Source organism: Protomyctophum bolini (assembly GCF_963924005.1).
Source record: "Protomyctophum bolini genome assembly, chromosome: 20".
Lineage (NCBI taxonomy): Eukaryota > Metazoa > Chordata > Actinopteri > Myctophiformes > Myctophidae > Protomyctophum > Protomyctophum bolini.
In genome coordinates, this window is record NC_137881.1 from 9,694,639 (window position 1) to 9,719,412 (window position 24,774).

Sequence of the window (24,774 nt, forward strand, 5' to 3'; positions counted from 1 at the left end):
ATATGATTTTAGTCGACAAAATCTACAGGTGATTTAGTCGACAAAAAAATGTATTTTGGCGGGCCTTGATGCCGCCGTAATGGCTGATTTTACACTTGCTGAAAATAGCCGATCTACTATTTTCAGCATGCAACCAAGTGTAAAATGACTTGTCTTTTACTGGATCTCTTGTCCACTAGTCCCTTCCTAACATTGTTAGTCTAGTTTTTATTTGTTGACAAAATCGACAGTATATTTAGTCTTCAGTTTTAGTCACCATAGCTTACTTTTCATTTGGTTTAGTTAAGGAAAGTTTATGCATGTACTCTATATGTGCACAATGTGTACTATGGAAACACATTTCCATTTTCCAGCCATTCAGTTAAAAAAAAGACAAAATAATTTGGGGACCCCCCCCCCCTGACACAATAAATAGTTGTGTCATTAAAGGACGAGTGGTCAGCTGCTATGTTTAGCCCCATCGCCATGACTCACAGTATGCTTGACATTGCTGCTGAACGCATTCCCAATCATCATTATAACATGGTTTGTTTGATGTTCAAGCAAGATATTGGATATACTGTTTGTTCACTTAAGTAGGGACATCAACATGCAGAGGCTTAAAACTAGCTTGAGATAGGTAAGGTAATCCGATATTTGTTGTCAAAGTTGTTGTGTTTTACCGCTTTTTAAAGTGTAGATGTGTACAGTATCTGACAAGTCTAGCGTATCCCCGGGAAAAATACAAACATCCATGACTTATTGATGTGCAATGATGTCTAGACAAAACTGACTCAATTATGCAGGTAAATTCAGTAACATTTGAATTCCTTGGAGAAAACGTAGACAAACACAAAATCTAAAAAATAAAGCAATTAACGGCAAAATGGTCCATGTTGGTGATCAATACAGTATAGGCTTATATACGGCCAAAGCTGTGAATATAGCTCAGATCTACAGTATCTGCGGAGAAAATGTGAAAACACTGTTGTTGTTGGGTTTATTTTATTTTTTTGGGGGGGGTCCTTTTGTTTTAAAGTAAGTAACTCCCATAGTGTGGTGGAAAATAAGAATAATGGTAGAGAAGAGAGAGAGAGAGAGAGAGAGAGAGAGAGAGAGAGAGACGGGCAGTGCTAATTAGGAATGGATGGTGTCGGGAATGGAGGCACCCCTCGCCTGCCCGTGAAACATAGCACTGCATCACAGAGGAAACACACGCGCACACGTACACGCACACACCTTTCTCTCTCATCCTTCATCTGCCCCTCTCTCGCACACACGCAAATTTCTCTTGTGAAGGTGCAACACCGTTCCACTCGGTATTATTATACTTTTTCTCAGTCCTTTCACCCGTCGTTTCCATTGGGGCCTCATGCTGCTAAATCTGCTAAATGTGGTTTATTCAAGGGGAAAGGTACAAAGGAGACATGCTGAGTGGGTGTTGGTATCGACATAAGCAGGGGGGGTGGTGAGGCATGGGGGGGTAGATGCAGTGGTGGAAAAAGTACAAAAATATTTTACTTAAGTAAAATACTGATTCTCTACTTGAAAATTACTTAAGTAAAAGTACAAAGTGCCCATTAAGAAAGTTACTTAAGTAAAAGTATAAAAGTACCTCAAATAAAATGTACTTAAGTACAAAAATTTACCCGGCGTAAAATGTACTTAAGTATAAAAGTAAAAATTACAAAGTACAAGTACAAAGTACAAAATACAAAATTATTTTCAAAATGAATACAAAGAAATGAATTTCCAAAATTGTCATCCTGTCAAAAGTGGCTTTATTCCAAAAAATACTGAAAATACAGAACCCCCAACAGCATACATCGTGTTGGGAAAGTTCTTTTTTTTTAGGAACTATAGTTCAGTTCACAGTTCAACATTTTTAAAATGAACTAGTTCCGTTCATCGTTCATCATTCCAAATTTTGAAAAATGAACTATTATAGTTCTTTTTCGTTATTTTTTTGCTTTAATTTTTATATATTTTTTACATTTTACAAAAATTGCTCTATTGCAATGTGAAATGCCACCGAATTATTTTTCCTTCTCTATATGGGCTTTTGCATGCTTTTATTGTGAAGGCAAAAGTTTCTGAACGTTCTCAGAGCCTGCATCTCCGCATGCTGGGGTTGGCTGATCTACAAGCTCACAACGTGTCCGGACGCGACGAGTTGTGAGCTTGTATATCAGCTATTTTCAGCACGGAACACTTTGTACGGCGAAGAATAAATTCACTGTGGAAGAGAGATGTCTTTTGTTGGCCGTTCGTGGCGATATTATGGACACGTACCTCCTCGAAGCGATAATAACCAACTAAGCTATTGGAAGCTATTTTTCGTGGCACATTATGTGTGTACAACAACAAGTTCCCTCAGTGTTTGTGTTAGGAGTTGGGACAGTGTCTGCTGTCTGTCAGCGTGCATGATCATCATGCAGTAGCTAGATGCGCGCTCCAGTGACGGCTGAGAAAGATTAGTTAATTTGTGTCGGATAGGGACTTATTGGTTGGTTTTCCGCTAAATATTAAGGCATGTTTAATGCATCCATGTTGAATGCGTGTGACAAAACAACACAGTGTGTGCGTCTTGCCGTCTTCAAAGCAGGCCAGGCAGCAGAACACAACTCCGCCCCCTATTATCTGAGAGTGGAGCAGCCCTGTTCAATTCTCAACTGCGCATTCCTCCAGTAAGACAAATATAAGATTTTATTATTTAATTTGTAGCGAGTAACGAGGTGTCCGATTTTAAATATAGCGCATTAAAAGTACGATTTTTTCCTTGTAAATGTAACGAAGTAAAAGTAAAAATACAGCAAAAGAAAAGTAGTCAATAAAAGTACAAATTCTCCAAACTTGTACTTAAGTACAGTAACGAAGTAATTGTACTTCGTTATTTTCCACCACTGGGTAGATGAGACACTACGCCCCATTGAGTTAACATTTCCGCCATGCAACTTGCAATCACATGCAGGGTACAGTTGGTTTTCAGAAACAGTTTAATTAACTGAAACTTTAATTATGGATACGCTCTGTCTTGAAGTGGATGATGAGTCGAGGTAAAAAAACACTTTAGCAGATACAAAATATAGTTGGCAATAATACAAGTAAAACCACTTTAGCATAAGAAAAATAATAAGAAAAAGAATAAACCTGCACACTCATCTGCTCCAATTTATTGACAATGTTTCAAGTCAAGGCTCTTCATCGAGTCAAACTTGAGAAGTGTGGTCACCCACCTGACCTGTGGGTGTCTATTTAAGTGGGTGAGGTACACACTTCTCAAGTTTGACTCGATGAGCCTGAAGCTCGAAATGTTGTCAACTTTAAAGTGAAGTAAAACACTTGAGCAGCAATGGGGAATGGGTGAGGAGGGATTAGTAATATCTGGATCTACCAAGGGAACCAGGTCTCCATTTGCTGTGATTGCCAATAAAGAAATCAACCAGGAAGCAGTCAGATGCACTGAACCACAGTTTATAGTAGTGGTGTTATACTACTATACGGATACTCCGAGGTCCTTGAGGGTGGTCCCCATAAGGGGGTCCCCATGCAATATTAGTTGACATAGCATCAACATCAGTTCAACCACTTTAACCCATTATGTACATCGGCTATTTGAAAACAGCAGATCTACAAGCTCACAATGCGTCGCAACGTGGCCAAATCCATATTCATTTGGGGGTTTGAGAACCACTGGTTTGAAGAATGTGAGTGCATGGGTTGAAAGTGAACGACGAACAGACTATGATCAATCCGGGCAGCTGCTGATTGTGTACTGTATGTCTAAGTGTACCAGTGGGACCCTGTCCCTGTGTGCCGTTTGGGAACAAAGGTTCACACAATTCACAATGCAGCGTTCAGTGGTGAAGCCGAGACATTAGGATGCCATTGTGTGTCACCACTTTGTCAAATGGGCCACTTTATAGGCGACATATCAACTAGAGTGGTGACAGTGGCCAAATGGAAAAAGCGATCATTAAATACACCTACAGTATAGCATAAGTACTGTACTGTACAATACTTCTCCATAGTATGAAGTTCTATGAACAATGTCTACTTTTGATTGAATCCCTCCTCCCTGGCCTGTGTGTGTCTGTCTGTGTGTTAGGCTGTGCAACAGTGACAAACAAACGCTATTTTCGTGCTCGGACAGACACAGGGACCCAGGGACAGACTCAGGGACAGACCCAGGGACACACATAGCTGTCTATAGGAGTGGTTGCACCACTAAAAAAGGCGTTTGACATCCCACTTGGTCATGATCATTTCAGTTGAGTCTGAGTGATGAGTTCAGAAAAAGGGTTATATGGTGACGACAATAAATGACTTCATACCTTCACATTATTTCTGGTTCCCAGCTGCTTCAGTAGAGTCTCAACATTCTGGAGAATCTGATCTGTCAAGTTATCCTAATGAAGATAGGAAAAACAAGGGGAAATAGGCAAAGTTAGAGACTTAATTGGACTTAAACTGATTTTTGAAATGCAAAACATAAAGCAGAGATAAGACATAACTCTTCCACAGAGCTACCGGTATGTGGTGCAGGTCCAGGCCCTTATTTTGTAGCCTCTGAAAAATTTGTGTCACTTGTTATTTTGGCTGTTTAAATGTCTATTCCGAAGAGAACAACAACAGAGAATACAAAAGTTAGCAAAGATGAAAAAAACCAGCAACAACATCCGACAACATTTCACAGGCAGTGGACCATTACAAAGTAGTACAAGCAGTGGTAAAGCAACACTAATGTCTGCTATATTACTAGTCTACGAGACATCATTCAAGACTCTAAAGACCCTCCAGCTGGTACGGAATGCTGCTGCACATGTATTGGCAATAACTAGGAAAACAGATTATATTTATCCTGCATTAGCTTCTCAGCACTGGCTCCCAGTAAAATCCAGAATATAATTTAGAATACCCCTGCTCGCCTACAAAGCCCTTGATGATCAGGCACAATCATATCTTAAAGAGTTGGTTGTGTCGTAACCCCGCTATAGAACACTGCACTCCCAGTATGAAGGCTTACTTGTGGCTCCCATAATCTCCAAAAGTAGACCGGGAGCTAGAGCCTTTTAACTATCAGGCTCCTCTCCTGCATGTGGAACCTTCTACCAGTTTTGGACCAGGAGGCAGACACTCTCTCATTTAAGAGCAGCCTTAAAACGTTCCTTTGATAAAGCTTATACAGTAGTTAGAGCTGGCTCAGGCTTGCCTATATGGGACAAGCATTAGTTATGCTGCAATAGACTGCCGGGGGACTTCCCATGGCCCAGTGAGCTCCTCTCTCACTCCTCTATCTGTACACATTCAGTGCCATCGATGTGTTTAGTAATGGATCAAGGATCATGGTTGCAGACTGTAATTATATATATTATATAGTGAGATTGTTGTTGCTATGCATCTTTGTCCGCCGTCGCCAAGCGCTTGCTCATGGAGGAATTGTTAGGTCTCTGTCTCTGGCTAAGAATATTATTATTATTATTTTTGCTTTTTTTTTTTTAACACATTTTATTCAAAGGGTAAGCAGGGACATTGTATGCAATTTTACAGTGATGGTACAACCACTTGTATTTATATTTTAGAACTTTTCAGAGAAAATAAGCAGCAATGAGTGGATCCTTATTGGAGGCGCACATTGATCCTCACGATGGGAAGAACGTATAGGCGCCGTCTACCAGCCTGGGCAGCACGGAAGGTTAGTGTTGAGCTTTGGCTGCTTGGAATTGATATAAACCTTACAACCCGCCATCTGACGGGTTCGGCGACCTTCGGGGGTTAAATCTTAACCCGCCATCTGACGGGTTCCGAAGCGTTTTGGCGACATGAGTGTTAATGCCGAGTTACCATTAAAGTTGATCACTTGATCATTGTTTGTAAACCGTCATGTCGGTTTATTGTAATTGTTTATGTAAACTGTAAAATGTGTCCTGTAAGTCCATATGGGCTGGGCTTCTTCGGAAGCATGACACTTAAATAAATAATCAATCAATCAATCAATCATATAGTCTTTGGTATGACCCATTCAAATGACATTACATGATCATCTACTACACAATCTTTACAACCTGATTGAAGGGGCTATTTCTGTTCTGTTTAATTCTCAGACATTATTATTCAAGATAGTTCATACTGTAATAGAGGCGGCGAGAACTGTGGAGAGGGGAGCCTGCGTGTGATTGCATTATGAATCCACTCAGTTCGTGTTTCATGTGAAATAGGCCATGGGGATGCCGGGCCCCGATATGACAGGCATGTGATTTCCGAAGTGTCGTGTTGATTCCATGCAGCTCAGCTCAGCCATAAGTGCACTGAGTGCATCAGATGTATGATATAAATGCAAATAGCTTCTCCTATCGGTTGGGCAGCTTGATCTTAAGACCACAGTGCACGGTGCAGGGGGGTTTGGAATAAGAAGACAGAAGACAGGTAAGGCAGTGAGGAGTGTGGGTGACAGTCGGAATAGGAGGGTGCAACTCTGCTGATAGAAAAAGTGAAGTGAGAAATCGAGATGGACGTCCCGAGGCCTGTATGTCTTGCTGTATGTCAGTGTGTGTGTGTGTGTGTGTGTGTGTGTGCATGTGTGAGAGAGTGTGTATGATTGTGTGTGAGTGTCACGAGAGAGTTAGCCAAGGACATTGAGCTGCATAGATCATTCAGCTTCTCTCTTCTCTCGTCAGTCAGTATTCATGCCTCGTCAGACATATACAGGTCCGTCCACGTCATCCGGACCAGACAGCTGGAAACTTCTGGCAATGTATTCTACCGAGCATGAATAAATACCGTTGCTCTGCGGTATGCATTCAATCTGGCCTTTATGCACAGCTCTGTTGTGTTTACACGTTGTGTGTTAAAACAACAAACACAGCGTGAAACCTTCCTCTTGTTTCTAGATTGCACAGTAAAAAAGGAATGTACATAGCAACCCCCTATTGCCCGCTGACAGGAGTATTTGCATTAAATAACATAGCCTCTGTTCCAACTCATTACCTATTCATGGATACTTCATCTTCAAGAGGGAGGGAGAGTGTTTTTAACCACATTAATCATAGTGTCCCTATTCAGCATGGAACATTTGGCCAAAAAAAAAGCCGATTTGCTGATCGCCTACTTTTGGTCAAGAGTTTTCATTTGCATTGTGTCTTGGTAAAGGGAGTGTCACAGGGAGAGGACAGATAGGTTGAGACAAGGCTGAGTGGGTATAGATGCCAGCTCGGGCCAGGTTATCGCCCCGCTAGGCCGATGCCATCGCCCGCCATTTCTCCCAGGGATTACTAGTGGGTGGCACAAGATGAGCAGTAGGCGAGGGGCTGTCTGGGTCCGATCCCTGACAGATGAGCAGTAGGCGAGGGGCTGTCTGGGTCCGATCCCTGACAGATGAGCAGTAGGCGAGGGGCTGTCTGGGTCCGATCCCTGACAGATGAGCAGTAGGCGAGGGGCTGTCCGGGTCCGATCCCTGACAGATGAGCAGTAGGCGAGGGGCTGTCCGGGTCCGATCCCTGACAGATGAGCAGTAGGCGAGGGGCTGTCCGGGTCCGATCCCTGACAACCTCCTTCCCGCTGCTCAAGGACAATGACACGGCTTGTTTGGCCGGCTCACCTGCAAGCGCTAACGACGCAGTGATAAAGTCACTGAAGTATGTCCGACCTTTTTTTAATGCTGGCCAAAAGTCCAAAGCGGCTTGCACAGCTCTCCTTACTCTACAGTGCTCTGTGTGTGTGTGTGTGTGTGTGTGTGTGTGTGTGTGCGTGTGTGCAGAGCTCTCTTTACTCTACAGTGCTCTGTGTGTGTGTGTGTGTGTGTGTGTGTGTGCACGTGCATGTTCTGCATGTTGCCAGAGAGCATTCGAGGCAAATGGGAACAAGCGCTCACACAGTATTCCATCTTTAATTGGGGGTTTACTTTCATGGCTAATTAAAAGAAAGAAAAAACAAAACAGTTGTCATTAATTTGGAAAGAAAGATTGTTTTAGAGAACACGTTGGGAACTGACGCGTGAACACTAGCCAACGCACCGGTAGATCTGTATTAATTATCCATAACCTGGCATTATATGGACCTGCTGGCCTCACCTTTTGCAACAGCATTGCGCACGCACGCACGCGTCCGTCTGTGCAAGGCTTTTCTGTGTGACATCACACCCGCGAGACGAGTGAGGACGAGCAGATGTATCCTGAGGACAATGTAGCACTTTAATAAGGGCTGGGAGATAGATAATGCTCAGCCGTCAGGGTTACATCACCACCACACAAATTAACCCATTTTGAGCGGGAACCCCTTTTGGTGTTTTTAAACATTATGTTATAATTTAGCTATTGAAAAATAGCAGATCTACAAGCTGGGGGTCGGTGGCCAAATACATATCATTTTGGGGGTCCTTGACATGAAATATTGAGCACCACTGATACAGAAACATGAGGTATTTCAGAAAACTGTCAGAATTTTGAAGATTCTTTTAAAAATGTCGACGTCAGGCCTAAATGGTTTAAAGTGACATTAGTGAGGAAATGAGAGAGACAGCTATGGGAGGGGAGGCCTGGTTAGAGGGATAAAACACAAGATGCTGCGGGGCGAAGCAATGTGCCCTGATCTCACACTAGCTCCAGCATCCACCATGGTTTGAAATTTTAATGAGAGGCTATGTATGCAAACGGAATGGATTTGGAGACGCAGAGGAAAACAGAGATGAGTTGGTGTAAAGTTCAAGACGCGTGCACGCAGAGAGAGTACTGATGAGTGTGTCCTCGCTAGGTTTTTAAGGGAATGAATTTAGGGAACCTACAGGAGTGTGTAGGTGTGTGTGTGTGTGTACCGTACTGTATGTGCATTTATGCGTACACACGCACATTGTGTGTGGGTGTGTGTGTTTGTGTGCACACGCGCATGCATGCGTGTACACCTGCATGATGAAGCACGCTGCTGGATTCATTAGAAGCTTTTGGTTCAAACGCAGCCTGTTGCCATGGACACCCAACAAAAAGGGTTTTCAACGAGACCTCCCTCTCTTTCTCCCTCTCTCTCTGTCTCTAGTGTGTTGATATTTGAGCCAGTCAAGCATACAAGAGCCCATGTTTCACTAAAACCAGCTCTGATATTAGCAGTGTATTGGTGGTCCATTTCGGTATTATGCAGTTTCATATTAGCAAATCTCTACAGGCACTTCAGTGGACTGAAATAGCCATAACCTTCTAAATCATCTTTATGTTTTACTGAAATCTGCTTCCAATATAAAATAATCAACTTACAATTCTCATTTCAGAATTAATACAGTACTAGCCTTTACCCGTTGTGTAGTGCGTTTTCGCATTTTTTATTCACTAATAAATTCATTATTAATTTATAATTTGTTAAATTGGAAAAAGGACTTTGTTAAGACCTCCATATTATTATGGTCAATGCGAAAGTGGGAGCGATTGGTGCAGGCAGTGAGGAGCTACGGAAGTGTTTCTGACAGACACACATTCAGACAGACATTGTCAGAATTATTGTATGATGATGATGATGATGATGATGATGATGATGTCTGGTCCGAAACCGTTTTTTGTGCCTTCCTTCCTCTTTTAGAACATGTGTCTTCTCAGCATCTAATGGCTATACTAGCATCAGATCAGCAATCAATACGTAGTGTTTGGGGGTTGGAGACGGAAGTGGAAGTGTGGGGTATTGTTGTACAGCCTCAGCTTCTCCACTGCCATGCCTGTGGTTTCAGTGGCAATTCAACACAATTCAAGAACAAGCAAGCGCCTTGGTAGTTGGCACAAATCACAACACTTGAAAGAGTAAAACAGCCAAACAAACAAAATAGAGCATACCTGGACTGATGCGAACACGCCATTTAGATCCCTGAACGCAGCTTCGATCTGGGTTTCTGTCAGACGAGCCTGCGAGTTCACACCACCGGCAGAGATCCCACCGTACCTGAAACAAGGACAAACCAGACAGTTGAAGTAAATTAATGTAAGTGGACATACTGCAGGCACTATACAACCATCAACTCTTTCTTTCTCTCCCCCTCCGCCCCCCCCCCCCCCCTCTCTCGCAAACCATGCACGCACGCACACACACACACACACACACACACACACACACACGTAAATAAGTGTCAAATGGAGTTGAAGTAAGCAGAAACTCTGACACATGGAGGACGTGCGAATATTATGCATATTGCATATTATGCAGGCATTCCGAGTGACGCGCTACGAGCTTGTAGATCTGCTATTTTTTTTTTTATCGTGAAAATGTGGCGCAAATCTTTGAATATATATATATTCTTTCAGAGCGAACGTTTTTAACTCAAATCTTTGCTTCTGGGGCGGGGTCCCTGGAACAACATATTCAGACGGGGGTCAAATACAGATCATTCTGGGGGTTCTTGACGTGAAAATGGTTGAGCACCACTGACATAGAAACATACCAGGTTTTTCAGAAAACTGTCGGCCTTAGGATTTGCATTACTTTTTGTGCTTGTTTTGTTCATGTTTCACATAAAGACAATACCTTGTTTTGCCTGAGTGCTCATATGTCTTGACAAGGAAGTCCGTCACGTTCCGTCCCGTTAGATCCAGCAGTGTGTCCGTAGTGTTCTGGATCCTCTGTAGGTAAACAAAACAAACAAAAAGCTCAGCAATCAAGTTCTTCATTCAGTGAAAATGCTGACTACCAGCAGCCAGAAGACATATATATTATATATACATTTCTAAAAATGCATTGGTAAACATGAAAAAAATTAAAAGTATTTGAAGATGTGAATTTTACATCCTCATCCTATCGAGGATAGTCTTACAAAGCGATCAGTGTAAAAACCTTTTACAACTTAGACATAAAGCAGACGCAGAGTAGATGGCATGAAGCATAATATAGTCAACAAACAAATCAGTAGAGTGCAATGAAGACAATGTAATACTTCAAAGACACTAGGATAGTAGTAAAATCAATACAAAATAACATTATTAGAATTTGCAGTGAAGCAAAAAAAAAAACCATTTACTGGTGGGTGTAACGTGTAAAGCCATAATTGTCCTGGTCAGTACTGGTGGGTGTAACGTGTAAAGCCACTTTGTCCTGGTCAGTACTCCTCACAATATCTGAAATCAACAGTGGTGGAAAAAGTACTCAATTGTTTTACTTAAGTTAAAGTACCAATACTGCAATTTAGAACTACTTCGTTACAAGTACGGCATTGAAAATGTACTAGGTTAATGTATGTTTTTATAATCTCCAAAGTAACTAAAATAATTTACTTCACTACAAATAATTGTAGTGAAGTAAAAGTGCACATTTTGTCTCTGAGTAGAAGGAAAAGTACTTTACTCAAGTAAAGTACAAATACCTCAAAATTGTACTTAAGTACAGTACTTAGTTACTTTCCACCACTGGAAATCAATGAAAGCACAGCGAAGGGTATTTCACAAAAACATGCATCTTTTCTCATTAACCACCTACTGTAATAGTACAATTCATTCAGAGCCCCATTGGAGACTCAACCCTTATCGCAGTCAATTAAGTCTGATCGAGGGGAAGCTAAAATCCTATAAATTGTATCCCCAGTCAAAGCACCGGAATCAGTGGCTAATGTCAAAGGACACTAATTAGACGCCCTTCTCTGCTTAAACGGGCACGGCATGCAATTAAAAACAACGTGACACGACGCCATGGACACACTCCAGTGAGCGCCAACACACGTGTTGGCCCTGCTCATTTGGAGGCCTAGCATTATACTGATTACGAGAGTGATCCTTTGTAAACGTGTAATGGAGACCACCTGAAGGTAGTTTTCTCATATAGCCCACCCTTGTATACACACAGCCCTATCTCACCCAAACACGGTGAAATAGCATGGGTTGGCAATTCCATACACACGCCTAGAAAACCCCCACAATCTGTACATACCGGTATTATACTGAGACAGTGGATCAAAACACAATCACTGGTACAGATTATGAGTGAGGTCAATGTGTCCTTGTTAACCACGTAAACCCTGAATACTTAGTCAATTTGACCTTTGGCTCTGTACTTTGGATGAACTACAGAGTAATCTCCCCAATTCCGCCCCCGCGCAAGCGATTTGCCACTTGTGGCCACACGGCCACAGTCTAAGTGTAAATACATTTAGCAAACCGCTAAAAACATTTGCTGTTTGAAATAAGAGGGTACTACTATAAGAGGGTCAATTTATTGTACGTGTGTGTGTCAGAAACGCATATTGACATATAGCAGGGTTTTTTTCCGCCAAGTATTATGGCATCTTAGAACTGGGAAACCGTTTTAATGAGACAGACCTGAAAGAAAGAAGGGCAGATGGAGGAGGAGGAGGAGGTGGGGAAAGAGAAAGAGTTGTTTCCTCACTATTCATGGACCCAAATGAACTCCTACTCCTTTTCTGTTTGTATTAAAGTACCACAGTGGCATCCAACTGTGTGGGGAATAAACAGAAGGAGACAGCAGTGCAGGGGATAGGAGGGAAAGAACAGGTCCCCCATCTGGTTTATGAGTCAGAGATAAGGTGGAGGCAGGGACACTGCAAAACCCAGGCTTATTTCAGGACAAACGTACTCCCCTCCCACCAAATAAAAAAAGACAGAGAAGAGAGAGAGAGAGGGAGAGAGAGAGCGCTTCATGCTCCTGTACAATGTGTTTGTACCTAAACACACAGTCAGCGTGGGTCTAATTACTTTGGCCTTGGTCCATCCCCAAATCAAAAAGGACTGATATGGGAAAAACTTCCACCTGCAAAATCATTGCGAGTCCATCTCATCTCGGCTGTATCGCGGGCTCATTACCGAAAAGCCCTGTTGGGGATCTTCTCTGCATTCCGTCGGTAACGTCGGCTCCCCGCCGCCCACTGCTAGCTTGATTACGAGGGAACAAACGGTGCAAATGGCAAATTTGGGAGTTCTAAAATCTTGGTGAATGAGCCGGCGTACCCGAGAGATAAGAGAGAGACGACCCCACGTTCCAACGAATCTCTGCAGTGTTTGTATTGCGCTGCATCTGCAAAAGACTAAAAAATCCCAAGTAATTTTGGCAAGGCAGAACGGTTCCCATAACCAAACATGTTTCCTCATGCTGTATGATGATCTGTCCTCTGACTTGATCAGTCCTTGATGACTTGCCAAGTGATGATCAGGTTAATTATGTTGTTAATTTTTTTTTGTTTATATTGCTGTTTGGGTACGATTCTTCCAGCTCGTTATGGGATGAATGTGCATCTGCACCTGATGCAGCAGGTGTGCGCGTGTGAATGAAAGAACGAGAGAAACAGTTGCGCGCGCGTGTGTGTGTGCAACAGAATTCTACCTTGGCATATCTACAGTACAGCACATTGCACTGTGTTACGATTATGTCCGCGGTGATCCATTTAGGCATTTAAGACCATTACGGAAAGAGCAGCAGCTAGTCTATCTCGCAGTTACATTCTCACCATTAGGCACGAGCAGAAGCCAAAACAAAGAAAGCAGCCCTGGGAGAAGAAGACAAGCTGCAGTGACTTGTTTATGTGTATTTGTTCCGCGGTTCATGAGAGATTGTGTCACTGCTTACACACATCAACGACAACAGAGAAATGATCACCCAGACCCCTTCTGCCATGTTCCTCTATATATAAACCGTTCTGTCTCATCCGCCGCCTGCCTCATCTCACAAACCAGTGACCTTTTTGCTTTTGTTTTCGAACATCCGCCTGCCTTTTCCCTGAGAGTATGGTTCTGGACAGGTCATTTTACACTAAAATGAATCTGCAGGTGTTTGGGCACCAAAGTGACAAACCTAAAGGGACCCGCTAGAGAACAGATGTGTCAACTTGTTTTGTTCCCTGGTTTGAGAACAAACTGGCATGCCTTGAGATCGCATTTAGCTTGGGTTGGTTGAATGCTTCTTCTATTTTAGTTTTCCTTCTTTTTTCGGGTTAAATAATCTAACCTGACTCTGCCAGATGGTGGCAGTAGTGAGTTCCTCCTCCTGCTTCGCATCTGGACTCTCTCGGACAGAGACCATGACTACAAGATATCACATTTTTGTCCCGCTGAATCAGGTTCATCGTTTCTAAGAGGAGTGAACTTGAGAGACCAGATGCAGGTAAGAGGAGTGAACTTGAGAGAGACTAGATGCAGGTAAGAGGAGTTGTGATAATATAATCCGGTTGTAGAGGAATATTTTACTCTGACATAATTCATTCATGTATTCTCCGACATATATATTTTCTTTCATCCACTGAAATCATGGGAAGGGACTGACATGCACATTATTTTAGCTTTCATCTTATAGGCAACGATAGATTGTAAATTAAACCATGAGTCAAAAATAAAATAAGCTTTGTATTATAATTGTTAAGTCCAATCCATTCCCTGGCTTAATCGCTTCCTTTCATTTTAGAGCCAATTAAAAGCTAGGCTAGACACAGCATGCTACAAAGGACAGAGGACACCGTTATTACACTGGGAATATTGGGAAAAGCCAAAAAGAAGAACAACAACATGCAGCTCTGAAGGTCAGGATTACAATAAACATGCACAAAACACCTGAAAACCAAAAAGGAATCAAAAGTCAACATCCAGGCAGCTTTAAAATCAAGACAATGGCATAACAAATGTCTGTCAACAGAAAACCTACATTTGTTCGGGCTAATGACTGAACGAGAAACCAATGCCCGACTTCAATTCCCTGATATATTAGACCAAGGAGTCATTTGCAAACAAGCTATAGCTAGGCCATGCAGTCTCCCACTGAAAAAGACATCAGTCGCCATACACGGCTGCAAACGTGGCGGATTTATCAATCCCGCACCTACCTCACACACGCGCTGCATGTGGCCTATTCAGCTGTGAAGGTTGAATATCGCCGGCTAACGAGAGTCAATAACAGAGAATTGATAATGGGCTTACTGTTGCATGCCATATCCATGGCAACAACACTCTCACTCCACCTCCCGCGGTGACTTGACTGGGTGTTGTTTATTTAATTCTATCTTCTGTAGGTTCTCAAGGGCATATTGGGAGGATAGTGAGAGAAAGATAAGAAGAAACTAGAATGGGTCCAGCACTCCGTGCCATGATTTATTCAGCAGGGGGAGGCTTTCAGGTCAAAGGGAATATATTCTCACAATGTGCCTGGTTGCTGTCGGTGGTCTGTGCCTGGGACTTAGATTAATTTATCCTTCCTTTTGCTGGACGATGGTCTACAGGTAAGCATTGCAGCACTGATGATGAATGTGAGAGAGAGTGTGTGTGCATGTGTGCATGTGTGCATGTGAGCGTGCGTGCGTGCTCAATGTGTCTTGCTATGCGTCACATCCATCTTTATGCGTTCCGTGTCCAAGCTGTGTCTCTCCAATCTCGCCACAAATTCATTTCTCCCGGCTGGGCGAGATGGTATCGGGTTTAGTGAAAACGTTACATCTATTCAGACCGCACACCATTGACCGTGATCTGAAGATGATGGAGCAGAGAGTGTGTCTCGTGTTTAGACCGCATGACCTTACAGACATGGTGCCGTGGTTTTTTAACACTGTAGGGTTGACCACCCACTGGTGGGTCACAGCGGGGAGGACAGGGGTCCTGGTGGGCTGGTGGTGATGAATCATAGGAAGGGGGAGCAAAAGGAAGCATTGAAGAGTGTGCAGCAAGTGTTAATCAGAAGAGGTTGGTGACTAATTCAGCCGAAGTGAACTCAAATGAACTCCACACGGGAGAGTGAATGTGGGTGAAATGATGGAGGTGTCAAGACAGAGCATAATGTAGCCACTGATGCAAGTCAGCCAATTAACAATAAATATCCAACATTATACAAAATATCCAATCTGCAAGCTCACAATGTTCCCACACTTGCCCTCTACTTTCATATTTTAGAATGTGTGGGTACTGTATGTGTAATGCTGTAAAAAACGATATACTGTAATACTCACAAATTAAGTCTAACAATCTGGAAATTAATATACTGTAAATTGGCTCAAAATTCATGAAATTAATGGGTGCAATTTATTTACAAAACATGAAACTCACATACTGTAGGCGTACATAGGCTACCTTATTTTCCCTATGGTAAAAAAAACTACAAACTATGGCACTCTAAATATTAATTCTCACTTGGAAAAGAAACCTGGGAATCACTGGACGACTAACATCTATTACTGTAGTTATCTATGAAATTGTATGAAACAAACAATGATATCGGGGGAACTTGTATGGCAGTGTTGTACATTTGAGATTAGACTTTCATCCTGCAGATAGCAGGACAAAACAATTACCTTTATGAAAGCTACTGAGGTGTTGCAAACACAAGCTTATATAATGTAGTTATTATGACTCAGTGCTAAGGAGGTGTAGCAGTGACATAAATAGATCCAACAAGTTGAAAAAGGCCGCCTAACAAAAGCTGGGGAAAAAAAGAGACGAAAAGGAAGGAGAAAGAAATGAAAAGTGAGAAAGGACGACAGTGACGGCCTGCCGTGCTCCCAGTGAAGAGCAGCGCCGCAATAAATGGCAGACACCTTGACAGCACCGTCTACAGGTATGATCAAACATGTGCAGGTCACTTTTGTTGTCTGACTGCATCAACAATGATCCCATACAGCAACACCGGGCCATGTTCCTCTTTTAAAATAGCCCAATAATATGGCCCTGTCACTGGATGGAGAGCACAGCGAGACACTAAGACAACATCAGCAACGCAGCACAGGTCCTGGCTGGGTGTCTGTGGAGCTGCGGCATGACTGACTGCCTGGCTACCTCTATAGGGGTTCTCTTATAGTGGGAAAGATGTACATCTATAGCTGCACATGAGGATAAGTAAACGTTATCTCCATCAAATGGAATCTAATCATTAGATGATGTCACATTAGCAGTTTCATAAGTAAAATTTAGATAATGAAGGGAATTAAATGTCATTGTTAATTCTTTCATCGTCAGATTTTTCAAGGATTTGATTAGAAAGTGGTTTCTGCCTCTCCCCATTTCCTCTGAGGACTCAATGGGACAATGAGGTTTGATTAAAGATATTGAAGATATGCTCAAAGTCAATCCACATTGTGTACTGCTGGATGTTAGTCTGGTTGATTTGATATGGATCTTAACTAAGGGGCGGCAGTGGATCAGGGGTAGAGTGACCGGATGGGGACCGCAAGGTTCCCAGTTCAAACCCGGGCTCCCCCAGAGTTAGTGTCGAAGTGTCCTTGAGCAAGACTCTGAACCCCTAATTGCTCTCGATGTGCAGGTTGGTGCCTTGCATGGTTTCCTCCGGCATCGGTGTATGAATGTGTGTGTGAATGGGTGAATGTGATGCACAATCTATGTAAAGCGTGCTAAAATGCACCATTTAACTAATACAAAAAAAGCCTGATTCACTGTCAGTCTAAGCCAAAACGAACAGCAAGGTTTTGGGACACACGTGATCTGCCAGTAATCTGCCAGCACCACTGCCCTAATCATGTACTGTTAGTAGGAACGAGTAAGACGTGCAAACGCGGGAAGCGAACGCAGATCGTCACCATGACTCAGCCATAACCATATAAGGAGTCCCCAAAGCAGCTATACGTCCAAATATGGAGTGTGTTGCATCAATCACAAACAAATCACTATATATATATATGGGCACAAAGGGGGGACACACAGACACAAACAGACACACAGACATGATCTGCTAGGTCTCATAGTAAGTGCTCACTGATTTCGCAATAAACACAGAAACACACAGACAAAATATAAGGCGGTGCCCCTAGAGGCAAAAACAAAGGGGGAAAAAAGGATTTTGTTTTTCTTGTTTACCCAATAGGTTCCCAGATTGCTCAAGGACAAACCCAAACTGTCAAAACCAAACAAATTGTGAAAAACCACTGACATTCTGTGCCCACTGCCCAGAGCAGAACTATAAGCTCTGCACATACTTTGAGTGCTCATATCCCCGGACGCGGGTATGGAGTATGGACTAGTATGAAACCTGATTAAACAGCAAATGCAATCAATCCAATAAAATGTCGCTGGGTCTTGCGGGTCAATCCATCGAGACCCAAATCAAATGCTCATTGTTCAATGGTGTGCAATGGATTTACGTAGATATGGAGGCTGGTGACCGGGGCTTGCAGGAGGGGGCTCTACCCCCATTGATTACGGCCAGGATAGATAGACGTCGCCTGGGGATGAGTCCTTCCAACATTCGCCATGGTTGCGTTTTGCCATGTACGTATGTTGTTAGGGTAATGGACTATAAAACATTGCCATTGATTTCTTAAGGAAGCCACGTAGGCGAACCAACCCAGGCCTACTGGAGGTTCAGAAGCAACAGTTGAGGCACCGTGCAAGCTCAGCGCTCTGCTGGCCCTGCATGCATAGAGCCGGTTCAAAGAGGGGTCATGTGTTGTGCAGTCAGTTCAAGATAAATTCCCTCAAAGGAAGCATTAGTCAGGAGGCTACAAAGTGGAGGAGGAAATGCAAAATGGATACCTGCTGTAGGTTGAAATTTAAGGGGTGAGTTGTTATATTCACATATTTATTTTTTGAACATAATGTTCTAGGCTTGTTTAAAATGGAGGCCATTAAATATAAATGCACATTCTTTGCCGTTAGTACATTTTTAATCAATTATACAGCAGCTTTCTGTTAAGTATCAAGATCAGCTTTCGGGGCAGTCAATGGGAAGATAACACCTTTTATTTATTTTATGAATTTCATACACCGTATGAATACAGTATAGAGTAGATCTATATAGCTCACAGGTAGAATTGCGTTTCACCAGAGGGATCAGGGCACAGCCAGGATATCAGGGCCCCAGAAGCATGGGACATGGGTATTGTCCAGTTCCAGCTCTCACTAACCTGAGGTGGGGGGAGGCCTCCAGCACCTGGAGGACAGTTAGGTAACATGATGGGCCGCTCAGGTGTGCTACACTGGCAGGAAGGCGAAGGGTTAGCCATGCTCCAGTTCCCATTCAGGAAGATGTCACTGATTGACTGGTCAACGGGGGGAGTGAACCAATCATTCTGACTGGAGACACATGGGAGGCCGCTGCAGGAAGACAGAGAGGAATGAGATCGTTTGACGAGGATGAGAAGTAGTACAGACGTAAACACATAGTAGTAGACACTAGACAACATACACACAAACAACAATATGAAAGAGGAAATGACAGTGGGTGATGGTGGAGACACAAGGCCTGGAGTCATTTCGGCACACTCTTATCTTGAGAATAATTTAACTCATTTTGATAGTGTCGCACGCCAAGGAAGATGTGATGAGACGGCAGGCTGGTGCCTCAACATATTCACATTCATGAGACTTGACAGCGTGGCTTCTACACTGTAGGTAAATTATTATTAGATATCCGTCTATTCTCTATTTTGACTGACAAATATATAAAATCACACCACAGCTCATACCACTGTGTGTCACAAATCCTACAGTCACCTACAGTAACACAAATTCTTGTATTGAGTTACAGTGAATAAATCAGACTGATGTAGTAAATGTTTGAGGGGTTTCATCTCAACTGCTAGTGTAAATGTCTTGAGCCATGGGTGATGAATATTTGAAGGATGTTTGAGTATTAGGCCGGAATTTAATGACATGCACTGCATGTAAACAGTGTGAGCTTGTGTGCTGGGAAAGAACTCTCAAACACAAAATGGACCTCACAGGGAATTAGTGCTCCACAGCTTCTGCACTTAAAAAAAATTAGCATTTTCTTTTTGTTTAGCTTTCCATGTTTGAAAAGCCTTTTCTATTATCATTCAGCCTATTCAATAACGGTCTGGGTAACAAGCAGAGCATCCAGAAAGCATTGATTCAATTTGTTCTCAGAAATTGGATTACATAATTACCGTACACCGAGCGCTCCTTTCAGTACTTGTCTTTCATGGGTTGTTCTGCAAATTGGTTGTTTTCGATTGATTGAATACTTTAGTAACAATAATTGTAAACAGTGCAGTCAGTGGTACGATTGTAAAAAGTATAACAAAAATGCCTGGGGGCTTAATTGTTTCAATTGTGGTCCTGGGTATTCAGTTCATGCAATATACAATACAAGACATCATTGACGGTAGAAGTAATGAACGTACAGAATGTACAAACATGCTGGGGTTAAATTTATATGTACAAAAATAGTTGGGGGGGGGGGGTTTTCTGGGATTAAACAAATTGCCGGTGCTCTTTTATGGCGATTTTGAGGGAAACACTATTTGATGTTTGTTGGAAGGGCATTCCACATTTTGGTGGCAATACAGCGTAGAACAAATGTGTCTCTATGTTTGTGCTGAAACTGGATTGAGTGATATCAGTGGAGCTGTCCATGCTGAGGCTTATTGGAATAGAAATAGATATACGCGTCGCACATGCCTGATCATTTCGATACATACTGTAGGTGTGCATACAAATGCATGCACACAAATCAGTTCGCACTTATACAGCTGTGTACAGCAGCTCTATGCATGCGAATGCAGACAGCAATGGGCTAATTGTTTTAGCATGAATATTAGGCGTGCACAAACAAGTCCACAAATGCCTGCCTGGGTTGTTTTGGCAACGTCCCTTTGTTTTTCAATTCACTAGACTAGTGCACTAAGGAATGATTCATACAGTACTTACGGTATGGGGTCTGCAGTCATACAGCGAGTCCCAAAGCCTGGGCTGTTTACGAGGGAGTCCACCACACGATCCACCTCCAGGTTTTCAGGTCCATCCTTACTGTAAAAGTATTTAAACACCTTAGTCTCAAAGTCGATCCCTCACAGCCATCAATGTAACCTAACCCATTCTGGGCGGGAACCCCTTTTGGTGTTAGCATTATGTTATGCTTTAGCTATTGAAAAATAGCAGATCTACAAGCTCATAGCACGCCATGAGTGGCGCGCTACGAGCTTGTAGGTCTGCTATTTTTGAAAAATCAAAGAACGACTGACACAGAAACATAGCTTTTTAAGAAAACTGTCAGACATTTTTAGAATGCCCCCTGTCTTTTTCTTTTCTTCTGCAGGCTTGATATGACAAACATAAAAAGCACCCATGATTCTCCCATGTATTTCACACCTGGCCAATCGTTCTGTATGGTCATGCATGAGGCCTCCCCGTCCGTACTCTGCACACTTTGATCTGTCGTCTGCAGAAAGCCTGGAAGCTTACAAAGCTGGTCCAGAGAGCTCCTAATACTATATGGACCAGAGCTACTGTAACTAACGGTATGTACAGAGAAGACGGACACATCAAACACACAGCAAGAAGAAGGAGGTAGGAAAAAATCTCCCATTTCCAATGGTGTGATATTTATTACGTTTAGGTAAATTACACAATAATAGTCCATACCCGTTCAGGGATATGACATACCCAAAGTATGTGCAGAGTTTCTCCCTATACCTCTAACCCATTCTGCAGAAAATTGTCATGATTTAGACTCAATTTAGTACGGATCGGGTAGACCTACAGTATGTGGACGCTTGCAGTTGTAACATATGGCCACATAGATGAGAGTACGAGAGCAAATGGATATATCATGACAGGCTCCATGGCCTAACCAAAGGAACTCTGGGAGTTGGAGTCATTGACTGAATCATTAAGATTTGCAGACACTACATGGTAATTGTGGGTTATCGCGCGTGTCATGGCATTGATTGTTTCGCAGAGGGCTTGGTTTAGTGAATCAGTGTGGATTACATGATCATTAGATGTAAATCCATCTGAAGATCCAAGGGGGTCTGAAGGGAGATTAGATATGGAGGCTGGGGCATCAGTCTCGATACGTCTCAGACAGATAACTCAATGCTGATGCAATGTGCTATCGGGATCAGTAATCAAGAATGAGGATAAAATCATAGACTTGGTTGAAGACGCAGCAACTGAATTCTCAATATACCTGCATGTGCCTGATGTTGCATTAACTTAACCCATTTATTTTTTGAATATACAAGTGCAAGTGTGTGTGTGAGTGAGTGAATGTACTGTATGTAACTGTACACCAAAAGGGGTTCACGCCCAAAAGTTAATGTGTGTGTTCAAGACACTATGGTCTACTCTATACTGTAATATGTAAGACCGATCATGCCGATACCACCTCAGTGGCTTGTAATTATTCTGCTTGGATTGATTACCGCAGTCATTGTAACTACTTTTAGAAACTAAAATTATGTTTTTTGTACATACAGTAGGCACTCTAGAAGATGATCAAATAAACTAAACTAAACTCATAGAACCCCAAGAAACCCTACTGTACGTGTGTGCCAGTTCATTTCAATCGCATTACCGAAAACATTACTGAATACACAAACTCTGCCCTTTATCGTGATGGTAGTGAGTGATTTCAAGCATGTTTCATAAAGACCATGATGATGATTTATCTTGTGCCATGGCTGTGGACCCGTCGACCACTGGGATTAATACGCTGTTCACTGCCTGGTATAGAAGCATGTCCGTGAAGGTCACATGGTCATTCCTCTGGCCACCAGAGAGAGCAATTGACGTGGTTCCAATGTAGAAATAGATTATGTGCAGCCATCTGGTTTGCCATTAACAATGGCTGTGTTACCAAGTCATTCGGGGGAAACAAAACTATCATTCGAAGATGACCACTATGATGAAAGATGATACACAGAAATAGAAATGGAACTAATGAGAGGTTTATCTGATAGAAATGGAACACCAGAGAATTCAGAACATGCTGGATGATGGTCAAAGTGAATACCAATGTACATAGGCCTATCTTTGCAGAAAAGTCTATCTATTTAGGCCTATGCACTGCAGTATGCAGTCGTGTGAAGTGAGGGGCGCTCTTATCATACATCATCATAAATCATCTCATTCTGGCCAAACACAATTTGCGTTCTCACTTTTGTCTCAATGTTTGTGCTTAACCACTTTTGTCTTTGATGTTTGTTTACACAAACACTCAAAGCTGGGTATCAAAAAGAACCGCTTGTGGAAATGAAGCACTGTGTTTATACAGGGACACGTGAGTCGCATGCCTATGCTTATAATCAGCTATCAGCCAGTTTCTATTCTCATCTCAGCTGATCATTATGTCACTCATTCATACTCCAATCCAAGCTCACGCTCTTAGCGGGGCATTCCTTTAAATATGGCTTTCTGCTTCACTATAGCTGCTTCCTCGACCACAGGCACTGCTGCCCGCGGCTGTTGACAAAGCTTGCCTCCTCCACCCCAGCCTCCACCTTTTGATCTAAAGTCTGGCATAGGCTCAAGAGTCTGGCATAGGCTCAAATACTTGGGAAATATGTCTGTTGATGCAAGCGAAATATTATCATATGTCAATATATTACGTATTACTCAAACGTGTACACTGAATGTTGAACTGGAATGTGCGTGTGCATGGCTCTAAGTAAACTAGAATTCAATATTGATGAAGTAAACTAGAATTCAATATTGATAAAGTAAACTAGAATGTTGATATAGCTCTAATCCGATTAATGGCTTTAACGGTAAAATGGATTCAAGTTGTATGCTTCAAGTTTGCATGATTCAAGTTAATCTCATTAACTGTCTTGATATGTGCTGTTCTTGTATACCCTTGAGGGGTTTTGCTATTGCTCTCTGATTTTTGCTTAGCATGCTGCTTCTACAAAACTCAGAGAATATCTCCCAGAGCGCGGAGCCAAGTTCAACTGAATACCATTTGTTGCAATAAATGGTGAATCTACTTTGACGTGAGTGTTTCCTTAATAATTCCACAATATAAAAGAGAATGAGAAAGAGAAAATACAATGAAAACGCTTACTTCAGGCACAGTCACACAGTCAAGAATAAAGTAGATACTAGATTAAAAAAAAGCCTTCATAGAAAACCAATGCATACTGTATCAAAGTAAATACCACCAGTAAACACCTCAAGTTAACACAAGTTTCCTCTGGGCATGGCTAGAAAGATAATGTACAAACACAGAGCATTGTTGGCATTTTATACAGCGTCTTCCTTTTTCCCAATTTCTGAGACTCAAGCGGACTTTGACCACTTTGGAGGATTTTGAACCAGAGGCTCAGAAAATGTGAACTTTGTATTTGTAGTTGGCTACAAGAACAAGCACTTTTACTATTCATACATCATCATGTGACATCAGTCTATGACAGTCTATACATGTAGAGGCATACATCTTCTCTCATGGCGTCTGCAAATCTACAATACTGTATGAAAATCTAACAAAAGTATGCAAAATCAAATTTTGTTGCTAAGCATTTTGTTGCAAAATAATTTGTCAACACTCTCGTTTTGAGCATTCAACAGATCTCTAAAACACGTAGAGGGGGTGATGTTAATCAGAGAGTACTTACATCTGAATATAATTAATGAAGAGTTGCCTCTCTTGCTTTCTGTAACACCTTGAATAATGACTTCCTCTTCCCTGGGCCTTATTATGTAGCGGTGTGTCTTCCATCCTTATGTACGTATTTATCAAAACCTATGTTGTATTATACTCATGTAGCTTCCTGCAATGCATTTAGTCCTGTAGGGCACTAAATGTGTATATCCTCTACAAGTAAACGTATCTCTTCTTATAACCCATTTAGGCCTAAGGCCGATTCTAAAAACGCCTCTAAATCCTGACCTAAGGTTTCTGAAAAACTTCAAATATTTATATAGCAGCATCAAAAAAATTACATTTTTGAATACTGTACATACTGTACAGAACCCAAATATGGGTGCCCGCCCGGCCTGAGGGGGTAAGATACCAATAGGGGTTCCCGCCCAGAATGGGATAATAATGACGACGTTTTGTACATCATTCTGGAGGAGGTAATGAAGGTGCGGTCAGCGAGGAAGTTGGACGCCATTATGGACCATCACTCTAATCCCCTTCACTTGGAGATTATGGGAA

General features: G+C 42.2%; 1 protein-coding gene across 1 annotated transcript in view; it reads right to left on the bottom strand.

Moving 5' to 3' along the window:
• LOC308335948 (phospholipid-transporting ATPase ABCA1) overlaps positions 1-24,774 on the bottom strand; it is a gene marked incomplete at both ends in the record, with an annotated part of 174,589 nt that overhangs the window by 63,366 nt on the left and 86,449 nt on the right. Inside the window, 5 exon segments of the mRNA XM_080793173.1 lie at positions 4,314-4,388; positions 9,789-9,894; positions 10,474-10,568; positions 18,779-18,968; positions 20,544-20,642. Coding sequence (XP_080649299.1) covers positions 4,314-4,388; positions 9,789-9,894; positions 10,474-10,568; positions 18,779-18,968; positions 20,544-20,642 — 565 coding nt within the window.